This window comes from Dipodomys ordii, unplaced genomic scaffold (assembly GCF_000151885.1).
Source record: "Dipodomys ordii isolate 6190 unplaced genomic scaffold, Dord_2.0 Scaffold141, whole genome shotgun sequence".
NCBI lineage: Eukaryota > Metazoa > Chordata > Mammalia > Rodentia > Heteromyidae > Dipodomys > Dipodomys ordii.
In genome coordinates, this window is record NW_012267357.1 from 307,088 (window position 1) to 318,863 (window position 11,776).

At 43.1% G+C, this 11,776-nt stretch overlaps 1 protein-coding gene across 3 annotated transcripts in view; it reads left to right on the forward strand.

Moving 5' to 3' along the window:
• The window catches only part of LOC105997247 (zinc finger protein 280B-like), a 73,609-nt gene extending 67,189 nt beyond the window's left edge, over positions 1-6,420 (forward strand). Inside the window, exons 6-10 of one of the 3 annotated variants that reach the window (XR_001175638.1) lie at positions 2,750-2,790; positions 3,466-3,493; positions 4,722-4,781; positions 5,777-5,955; positions 6,219-6,420. Coding sequence is in view for 2 of the 3 variants with exons in the window: in XM_013031604.1 (XP_012887058.1) it covers positions 2,750-2,790; positions 3,466-3,493; positions 4,722-4,781; positions 5,777-5,862 (215 nt within the window). In the remaining variant the exon portion in view is untranslated. Of the gene's footprint in view, positions 1-2,749; positions 2,791-3,465; positions 3,494-4,721; positions 4,782-5,776 lie in introns of all 3 variants that reach the window. The other 2 variants (XM_013031604.1, XM_013031605.1) reach the window with 2 other exon arrangements.
• Positions 6,421-11,776: the final 5,356 nt, after the last annotated feature.

The following is an 11,776-nucleotide window of genomic DNA, read 5'->3' on the forward strand; positions in this document are numbered from 1 at the left end:
GAACCCAGGGCTTCATACATTTTGCAAGGCAAGCGCTCTACCACTGAGCCACCTCCCCAGCCCCATGTACAGTCATTTTTTTAACATAGTGTCTAGTGATTATTACTGCTGCATTTGTTTACCCTCTGTCCTACCATTTCTTTTTTTTTTTTGTCCGTCATGGGGCTTGAACTCTGGGCCTGGGCGCTGTCCTTCAGCTCAAGGCTAGTGCTCTACCACTTGAGCTACAGCGCCACTTCCGGTTTTCTGGTGGTTTATTGGAGATAGGGGTCTCACGGTCTCTCCTGCCCGTGCTGGCTTTGAACCACAATCCTCAGATCTCAGCCTCCTGAGTAGCTAAGATTACAGGCGTGAGCCACCAGCGCCCGGCAACAATGAAAATCTTTGATACAATTAATATACACTAAAAATTGCTTATCACTAGAAAAAAACTCTTTTTTCTTTTGCCAGTGGTGGGGCTTGAACTCTGGGCCTGAACTCTATGCTGAGATCCTTTTGCTCAAGGCTAGCACTCTATCACTTGAGCCCAGCCACAGCTCTACTTTCAGCTTTTTGTGTGATTAATTGGAGATAAGATTCTCAAGGACTTTCCTGCCCTAGTGGGCTTCAAACCTCAATCCTCAGATTTTAGCCTCCTGACTAGCTAGGATTAAAGGTGTAGCCACTGGTACCTAGCAAAACTGTAATCTTATCTCCAATGAGACAGGATCTGGGGCAGATCTCTTAGCTTCACTGGAGTAGGCTCAGAAGGCTCCAAGATCCTGATCTCTGTCATTAAAGCTAAATTCAAGATAACACATTCATGGGGATTGACAAAAAAACTAGCTGTCTAATCACCGAGTAGCAAGGGTGTATATACAATGCTGTGAGTAGGATACACTCAAGGTGAAAATAGCTGCTATTCAATTGACACACACACACACACACATACATACATATGATAAAAATGGTGTTTTTGTTGTTGGTGGTGGTGGTGGTCATAGGGATTGAACTCTGGGCTGTCCCTCTGCTCTTCAGCTCAAAGATCACACTCTACCACTTGAGCCACAGTACCATTCTCAATTTTCTGAGTGGTTTATTGGCAATAAGAGTCTCAGGACTTACCTGCCTGAGCTGGCTTTGAACCATGATCCTCAGATCTCAGCTTCTGAGTAGCTAGAATTGCAGACATGAGCCACCAGCACCTGACTTAAAAATTGTCTTTTAATCAATTAGGAAGTGCTCTGAAACAGAATATAATGCAGTAGCAACATGATGTGATGTTTGTACACTGAAATTGCCTTAGTAGTATAATAAGGACACTAACACTTTAGATGAGTTTTCTCGACGTGAGAGGGCTGATGGGCTTCCTCTTTTTTCTTTTATTTTTTATTGTGAAAATACTGCACAGAGGGGTTACAATTACATGGGCAAGATAATGAGTACATTATCTTGTAGCCTCCTCCTTTGTTTCCCCTTCCCATCCCATCCTCCCCCCCCCCCAGCCCCCTGGGCTTCCTCTTTGAATCTGTAACTTAACAGCATTTTAGGTTGACTGTTTTGTTGTATTAAGATGTCTTTAAGGGTTGGGAAGGTAGCTTAGTGGTAGAGTGCTTGTCTTGCATGTATGAGACCCTGGGTTCGATTCCTCAGCACCACATAAGCAGGAAAAAAAAAAAGCCGGAAGTTGCACTGTGGCTCAAGTGGTAGAGCGCTAGCCTTGAGCTGAAGAGCTGAGGGACAACACCCAGGCCCAGAGTTCAGGCCCCATGCTGATGGGAAAAAAAAAAAGATGTCCTTAGATATAAGTTCAAAGCTGCTGCATCTCATTTTATTTGTTTTGTGTAATTTTTTAAATATTTTTATTATCTTTAAGTAGCTGTACAAAAGAGTTGCTATTCACCAAAGCAGTTTATGAACACACTGCATCTTAACCAGTGTCACCCCTTTCAACCTTCTCACCCACCCTTCCCAACCCACCCCTTCCCTTACCTTAATTTTAGGTTATGTATTGACATTTTTTTTTTTTGCATTTTAACAAAGCAGTTTATATGTGCAATGCATCTTGATCTGTGTCGCCATTTCAACATCTTCACCCTCCTTCAACCTCTTCTTTTATATGTCTCAATTCTGTGGTATGTACAATGAATTCTCATTTCTTTGCTACTCCTCTCCTTCCCCCATCCTGCCTCTATGCAGGTGGAAGACACAGCAACAGCTATATTGAATGTTTGTTAAACACCCACATCCATGCACTCCAGCCCCACTTCTTTTTTTTTTGTTTTGTTTTGTTTTTTGGGTCCAGTCGTGGGGCCTGAACTCTGGGCCTGGGTGCTGTCCCTCAGCTCTTCAGCTCAAGGTTAGCGTTCTACCATTTGAGCCACAGTGCCACTTCCGGCTTTTTTCTTTTTGCTTATGTGGTGCTGAGGAATCGAACCCAGGGCCTCATGCATGGAAGACAAGTGCTCTACCACTGAGCCACCTTCCCAGCCCCAAACTATTTCTTTCTTTTTTTTTTTTGGTTGATTGTGGGGCTTGAACTCTGGGCCTGGCGCTATCCTTGAGCTCTTCAGCTCAAGGCTAGTGCTCTACCACTTGAGCCACAGTGCCACTTCCGGCATTTTCCGTTTATGTGGTGCTGAGGAATCAAACCCAGGGCCTCATGCATGCAAGGTAAGCACTCTACCACTGAGCCACCTTCCCAGCCCTCCAGCCCCACTTCTATACCAAGTATGTTCCCTACCAATATACTGTTACTGTTTCCTCCTAGATCCCTCGCATGACCTGGCAGAATGCCCAGAATTAGACAATGTAAGCATATCTTTCTTTGTCTAATGTAGAAATGAAGCTCTGTTTTTAATCAAATTAATATGAAATTCTGACTATGTGCATTAATTCTTTGAAAGACATAATTTTATATGGACAGATGTTGAATAAGAACATCTTACCAACGGATATACTAGGACAGCGAAAATCCCTTCCTCCATTATAAAATGTATAGAAGATGCATTTCCCATAGCACTCATTTTCCTTCTTCATCTAAATGTACTTGAGGGAGTACATGCTTCAAAGAGAGACTCTCTCTTGCCTTTTCCACTGGTGTCCTCTGCAGCAGTTGTTTTTTGGGAGGAGGGAGTGGCCATTGGCTGGATCACTGTTTCCTCTATGATTTTCTAAGCCATCAAGAGAAAAAATGTCTGGGTGCCAGCAGCTAGTATCTATAATCCTACCAATTTAGGAAGCTGAGATTTGAAGACCATGGTTTGAAACCTGCTCAAGCAAACAAATCCACAAGACACTTACTTTCAATTAACCAGCAAAATGTCAGAAGTGGAGGTGTGGCTCAAATGGTAAAGTGCCAGTTTTGAGCTAAAAAGCTAAGCAAAAGCAAGGAACAATGAGTTCAGACCCCAGTACCATCATGAGAGAGAGAATAATGCATAGTCTGTTTGGATCCTCATAGTGTTTTCTTTTCTATAATTGCAGATGCTTTCCTTCACTACATTTGGAAGTGGTATGTATTCACCCACTTGCTGAGGAAATAACTTACTGGCTTAGTCAAGTTGAAATTGGAGTTTTAGACTCTCAGACTCAAACTTTAGGAGTACTACATGTCAGGTCTAGACCCTTAGCCCTGTACACCAAAGAAAGAGGCACAGTCAATGACAAAGAAATGTATTACGTAGTGAAGATAGCACTTGAGCTCATCTTCACCTATCTCCCTGGAGCAGATATTTGCCTGAAGTCAAATTGGGGTAGGGAGTTGGAGGTATGTCTAATTAAAACAGTCCCAATCAATGTGTATTCAGAGGTGGCCACAGGTGCTCTAACAGTCCATTGTCTCAGGATTGGTACGGTAAAAACCATTGGTGCCTAACTCTTGGTCCAGTCTCCTATCTATTTCTTCCTGGCTTCCAAGTGTTGCAATTACAGCAACCCTCTGGTGTCAGAAAATGAATAGACATACAAGAGATATAGGATAGTTTTTTTACTTCTGCACAAAAGGGTACACTGCCACTCTCCCCAAAGCTAGACAGGCACACCAGGTGGGGTAGTCTGCTTGGTTTTTATTCCAACTCAAGGTGTTATTTTGTCCCTTCTCCTGTTGCTAAGGAGTAGGCTCACATTTTCTTTACAATTGGTTATCAGGGTTATGGGTAATACAAGGAAATTAGAAAGCACTCTAACCATCAGTGAAAGGTCCCTACTGGGTGAAGGCACATGTTCTCACCCCAGCCAGCTAGGAACAGGATTGCTAATGGTTACAGTTGGAAGAGGTTGGTAAAGTCAGTAGAAAGTTCCCACTCAGGTGGGGGAGGAGATTAATCTTAACACCATAGGTAAGAACCCTTGCTGTGGTTGGCTGTTTACACAGAAGACAATAGTTACGACTGGAGTCAAGAAGCAAATAATTCCAGAAATTTTTAGTACCTGGAAATGTCAGTACAGAGTGGTTGATTGGTTACAAGATGAAGAGATTTTAGTTTGACAGCACAGATTGCTTTTTCTGACACAAGATAGCTGTAAATTTACTCCTACCTAGAGAATCCTGGCTTCCTGCTGAGAAAGGACATGGAGTTTCCTGAGAGAAAATGATTTCACAAGTACACAATTCTGGCCACTGAGGCTCTAGGGAAAGTCTGTAAACTAGAAGAAAGATGAGGTTGATCTTGTGTGAACCAAGGCTTCACCTTGTGTAGGAAGGAATGAACAAGCTACTCTCTCCACTGGATTTCTTCCAGATGTGCATCAGGTAGCTGAGTGGGACCTGGAAAGTATCAGTAGCAATGATGAAATCCCAGGTAGGTAACATTCCAGATAAGATGCCATGGGAAAGGGTCCTGGAACAGTCAGGTTATATCTTTTACCTAAGAGGCTAAAAGAAGAGAGACCAATCAGAAGGGAAATATGTGTAGAAGTTTGTTTCATATTTTAATTGGCTTTATTGGAGATAAGAGTCTCTAGAAAACGGGAAGTGGTGCTGTGGCTCAAGAGGTAGAGCACTAGTTTTGAGCCGAAGGGTGCAGGGACAGTGCCCAATCCCAGAGTTCAAGCCCCACGACCAACAAAAAAAAATCTCAAGGACTTTCCTGCCCAAGGCTGGCTTTGAACCATGATCCTCAGATCTCAGCCTCCTGAGTAGCTAGGATTATAGTAGGCATAAGAGCCACCTACGCCCAGCTTACCTTGTTTCTTGATCTGTTACTTAAAGATGATCTTTCCCATAACACCTGCTCTTGCCCGTCTCTGCCACTGCCAAACCTCGAAGCCTTTAGTTGAGATTATAGTATGCCTTGGGAATTATGCACAAGATGTTTTGAGTTGAGCTTTGGGCATTAATCTGTGATGGATTCTAATGGGACACAACTCTCTCATAGGCACATACTTGAACTTGGAAGCAAACTTCTTTTAATGTCTGCCCACAGATGTAGGAGAAATAGTTTCTTTCATTCTGATATTTGGGCATTTGTAGCAACACCTCTGTGTTTCTCTCCTCACTGTTTATTCCTGGTTTAAAGGACAAGCAGGGTTGGAGTGGTGATGACAAAAGATCCAGTGTCCTGAAAAGCAAAGGAAGAAGTATGACCTTGAATACATCTCCAGCCCCCACTCCTCAGTTCACAAACTAATTTTTTAGCAAGTCAAGGCTTCCTCCTCAAAGAAAGATGATTTCTATCTGTCCTGAGGGTTTTCATTCTAGACCAGATTATCCCCAGATCTCCAATGAATGTTCAGGAAAGTCCACTGATGAAGTATGTATGTGGATAGACATGTAAAACGGTTAATGTTAAAGAAGATACTTTTGTCTTTGGAGGACCATCGTCACTCATTAAAACAACCAAAAATCCTGACTGTAAAAAGAGACTGCCTTCAGAGCTCTGAGGATGATCTAATCCTGTGAACTTCAGCATCCTGTTCCACAAGAACACCCCTATGCCAACATAAGGAACAGATACCTAACACAGCTGTACTATGGTAAGCAAACTCTGGTTTCTCCCTGAAATTAACCTGCAATGATGCAGTAGAATTGAACTGGGGCCTCCCTGCCCTGTTCTGTAACAGAGCAGGTAGAAACCGAGTTTCCCTCCTCCCCCCACCTGCAGTCCTTTCCCTACTCTTTTGAGGACTATCCTTGTACATGGTATTCTGAATTCTAAGAGGCATCTGTAACACCACCTTTGCTCCTCAGTTCACATGAATTGGCTTACAGAAAAATAATAATGTGTTTTTCTAAAAAGAAAATGCAGGTGCTGGCCCCAGGAAGTCAAGATCCAGAAGCTGGTTGCCTTTTCTGACTTTTTTAAGAATAGGATGGGAAAAAAATGTGCTGTAAAGAGAAAGATCTTTTGTCTGTTCTAACCTGTTTTGTCCATGGAAGCGCTTCTACCCCTAATTCTTCCAAAAATGAACATTTTAGATTGAAAACTTATCCTTAAGACTTGTCTTAAATAAATCTATTTTCTTCCACTAATTTCTATTTTTCCGTGTTTTTGGTTGAGTAATGAATGTAACAAACCATAGATCTCATAGCAGTTCCATGAAATAAACAGTTATAGACTGGGGGAAAAGGGAAGCTAGGGAATCAGCCTCAGGCAATAAAAGGGACCCAAAGATAGTCCTGGGAGGCCAAGCTTCCAGCTGAAGATCACCAAGGTCATCCCATTTGAACTATGCAGACATTTCCTGATAGTAGGACCCAGTTATCCTGGACATAACTAGTGTTTACTATGGTTGGAGGATATGTCTGTGGAAGATTCTGGCCTTGAGGTCAGCACAGGCTAAGCTTGACTCCGGGAGGGACAGAGATGCCAGAAATGCTGTGTGTGTGTGTGTGTGTGTGTGTGTGTGTGTGTGCGTGCGTGTACAAGAGGAGGGGGAAGGAGGTGAAGAGAGAGAGAGAGAGAGAATATATCTGTGTGCCCTCAGGTGGACAGTCTCTCCTGAGGAAAGCATAAAGCACCCTGGCCCCTCGCACTGAAGATCTGGCCCTTCTTGCAAACCCACCTCTGGATCTGTTTCTCTGTTAGAACATCTAGGACTCTGGAGACTGAAGATCCTGGGTCTTTTAGGCCCCTACCATTAGAATAAGAGTTTCTTTTAACAGGAAGGAGAATGTTGGACCTCATTAGCTCTGTTGTTGTTAGTTATTAGTCCTCTGTTGTTATTAGACCTCGTTAGCTCTACTTAATCAGTAAAGCAAGTCCTTACTGGGATGTAGGAACTGATGGAAAATAAACTAAAAATACTCACCTTCCCCTGCCAGCCATATCTTACAACTGCCCTTGATGCCAGCCCTGCTGAATCACCTCCCCTTTCCTTCCCCCTGAACAGACATACCCTAGAGGTCTTGGAAGAGAGCCTAAGACCAAGGCCATGTCTGGTGCTGTTACCCCCGACAGACATAGATGCTATTGAAACCTTGAAACAAACCACTCAAGGTGAGATTGCCTCCATATTACCCTGCTTCCATCTACCCCAACTGTATTCGTATCTTTGGCCTAATAAAAAGAGATTCTAAGATGCGGGGTGCTGGTGGCTCACGCCTGTAATCCTAGCTACTCAGGAGGCTGAGATCTGAGGATCGCGGTTCAAAGCCAGCCCGGGCAGGAAAGTTCGTGAGACTGTTATCTCCAATAAACCGCTAGAAAACCGGAAGTGGTGCTGTGGCTCAAGTGGTAGAGCGCTCGCCTTGAACTGAAGAGCATAAGGACAGCACCCAAGCCCAGAGTTCAAGCCCCAAGACCGACAAAAAAAAAAAAAAGATTCTAGGGGCTGGGAAGGTGGCTCAGTGGTAGAGCACTTGCCTTGCATGCATGAGGCCCTCAGTACCACATAAGCAGAAAAAAAAGCTGGAAGTGGCGCTGTGGCTCAACTGGTAGAGCGCTAGCCTTGAGCTGAAGAGCTGAGAGACAGCGCCCAGGCCCAGAGTCCAGGCCTATGACCAGACCAAAAAAAAAAGAGAGAGAGAGACTCTAGTTAAGGGGAGGTATGCCATTTTGTTTGTTTGTTTTTGTCATGTGTGGGGCTTGAACTCTGGGCCTGGGCGCTGTCCCTCAGCTCTTCAGCTCAAGGCTAGCACTCTACCACTTGAGCCACAGCGCCACTCCCGATTTTCTTGTGGTTTACTGGAGTTAAGTCTCATGGACTTTCCTGCTCAGGCTGGCTTTGAACCGCAGTCCTCAGATCTCAACTTCCTGAGTAGCTAGGATTACAGGTATGAGCCACTGGTGCCTGGCTATGGCTTTTTTTTTTTTTTTTTTTTAATTTCAGTCAGGTTGAAGGAGACTTGGAACCCATCCCAGGTTTTTAATCTCAAAAAAACCCAAAAACTTATTAATCTGTTAAGTTTGCCTTTTGACTCTTTTCTTTATTCATATTCCCAGTACTCTATTTATTTACAGGAATAAGGTCCAAATCTATGAGTTCAGGTTCACAGGTGTTCAGGTCAGTAATGACCACACAGTTCTCACCTTCTTAGTGTCCCCACCCCATAGCCAGGACCCAGTGTTCCCTGTGGTCCACATGTGTCTCTCTTTCATTTTTATTTGTGAAGGGGACTAAAGAATGTGGCCTCGGGGACCAGGACAAAGTGATTTCTATCACTGTGTTTCTGTACGGGAAGAAATTGACCTGCAAAAAAGAAAATTGATGAAGCAACTTGCCTTTCATTCTTTTTAGTTCCAAATTTGAGTTTTTCTTGATATGAGGTCCTTCATAACATTATACACAGTGATTAACTCTCTTGGGTCACACAGAAAATAAAGACCGGTTAAATATTAACCTTTCTCATCCTTTAATATTTGCCTTTGATCCTTTAGATTTCTGTAATATAGTAATAATAGTAAAAAATGTAAAGAATAAAAACAATTTTACACAGCCATTAGAAAGAAAAATATTATTTCACTTGCAGGAAAATGAATGGACCCAGAACAAAGCATGTTATGAGGGAAGCCAAGGTCAGAGAGACAAAAAGACTATGTGTTTTTCTCTTATGAGGAAGCTAGATCTAAAATACTGGGACATGATAAATTATACAGGACTCTAGACATTCATACACAATGAGACCAAACAGAAAGGCACAGTGTCTATATGCATTTGATCATATGAAATAGTATTTATCGAAATGAACTCCAGGAAATGAAAACAAAAGGGTTTTCCTTTTTTGCTCTGGTTTCTTTCCTTTTTGCTCTATTTTCTTTCCTTTTTGCTCTGTTTATGTCTTTGGGAGTATAAAGGGAGGCATAGAAATGGAGGGACAAAGGGTGAACAAATGTAGCAATGGTACTCACTGGACACTATGTTGAAAATGAGCTATACAACTTGTGGCTGTGAATAGGAGGGGAAAACTGGGAAAGAGCTGGAGGGAAGAGGTAACATTGTCTAAAAGGAAATATACTCTTTACCTGACTTATTATAACATCACCTTATAACAATAGAAAAATGAAAAATGACAGTATAAAACAATGAAGAAATAAGGTACTATAGGCACATGGTGGTAGACTGCATAGGGATGGTTTCCCCTGCAATCCTTGAGGCTCACTTGTTGGTCTGGTGGAATCTGTGTTCTTAAACCCATAACTGGTTCTTTACATAGAGCCAGACTGACAGCATCATCCCCCTGACAGCATCACAGACCCTGCAGAGATGGTCCATTTTGTACAGACACCTGTGTATCCAACTTGGCCAAGCCAGGTAGATGAGGGTGGTTCCCCCATGAAGAGCATAAAGTGGCAAAGGGACTACCGGTAGATGTCAAGGATGTCACCTTAGCTGCGATAGACTAAGTAGTTCTCATCACTTCAAGTGAGAAATGTGGAATGTTATGCGTTGTTATAACAAAAGAGTAAAATAATACTTGAAAGCACCCATCCCAGAAGACCACTCGGACACAGTCTGAGAAGGAGGTTTTATAAAGAGGTTTATTAGAAGGGCTGACAAGGCCATCTCCCCCACAGGAGAGGGAGCAAGATGGCACCTGTTCTTGCCCATGGCCCTCCTTGTAACACCGGTGCTAGAGGTGTGTGTGCAGCTAAGTCTGGGAGGAGAGTGAGAATGCAGATCTATCTTGAGGAAACTAGCAGGAGCCCTGGGAGAGTTCTTTGTGAAGGGTAGGGTGGAGTTCAGGTTTGGGTGGAGAGGGTTCTGTTGATGCACCTGGGGGCCGATACAAGCTGCTCCCGGAAGTGAAGTGGGAGGGGCAAGGACCTGAGATGGAGGAAAAGCTAACAGTACTATACAGTAGTATAAATTAAATAATGGTTTGCTAAAGATGCCATAACAAAATTCCACAGAGTGGGTGACACTTCCTTTATCCATTAACATTCATTTATATATTTCCATAGCATGGCCAATCAACCTTCATTGGATGACCATATATTGTGAATGATATAAAAAATATTCAGTATAGTAAGCTGAGCTCTTGGAATGGAATTTAGGGCAAATCATATCTAAGAATGCTCCCCAGGCCTGAAATGCTTTGCCAGAAGTGTTCTCCAATGAAGTGTTGGCTGGGTTAGGAGGACAGGGCACACCATTAAAGGCATGAGCAAAACTTGAATCAATACTATCCAGTGGGGCCAAAGCACTAGGTCCAATAGGAACAAGACTTTCTTTAGTATATATAGCCTCTTTCATTGAGGAGGTAGTAGATGCATGAATGGTAGGTTTGTCATTTTGAATATCACAAATTTTACATTACTAATACAATTTAATAGATGTGGTCTGATACTGAAAAAACCGCAACACCTAGATCAGGTCCTTGGTCTCCATGGTCTGGATGAATGAGTCTATGGACACATTAAGGGAAGGAAAAAGACAAAGATTTATTGAAGACAAAGATAAGCAGAGCTCTTGCTAGACAGGAGGCGTTCCAAGGCAGGGCATCACCTGGAGTCCATTATAGGGGTTAATAGGTGTCTCTAGGAGAGAGCTATACAACTCTCAGAATCATTGGACATCCTGCAGGCATGAGCTCTGCTTGTATCTTTTAGTTCCTCTCCACTGGGTTCCTGTTCCAATGGACAGCTCTAGGGTCCAATCAGCCCATTGTTCATGTGCATGTGTTCCAGGGGCAGGCAATGGGCCATAAGGTGATGTCCAGGTATTCAAATGTGTGACTGATGGCAAGGCCATACTGATGTGATGTCTAGGGGCCTGCACACAGGACTGCTCAAGGCCATGGTGAGAGATGCAGAAGCTTTATGGGAGTGGGCCTTTGCCCTGATTGCCTAGCCAGGCTCTTTTGCTACTCTCATAATTCAGACTATCTCTTCTAGGGAGCACTGGAAGATGAATTCCTTCAGGAAATTGTATGTTTTACAGTTACTCAACTGCAGGCATTGTGAATACTAGACTTTTTATGCTTTCAGTATCTGTGGGGTCACTAGTACTGACCACCTTTATTTATTATATGGGTAATTTACATTTCTGTCTCTGTCTCTCTCTCTCTCTCTCTCTCTCTCTCTCAGCTTGAAGACCTGGATAGAGGCTTATTAATTTTACTGGTCTTTTCAGTTTTTTTGTTTCATTTCTCTTTTGCTATTTCTGTGATTTTTAATTTTCTAGATTCTGTGATGTTTCTATGGCTTTTTCAATGTATATTGCATTGCTCTACTTTCTATAATTTCTCCTTCTCATCTAGCTCTCAAGACCAAAGCCCTCCTCTCTCAAGGCTAACTCCCATGTGGCACTGCTCCTCACTCCAGGCCTTGGCCGCCCCTCCCCTTTCCAAGCCCTCCTATACTCACTCTACTTCAACCCCCCCCACACCACTTGTCCTATACTGCCCACTAAGTCT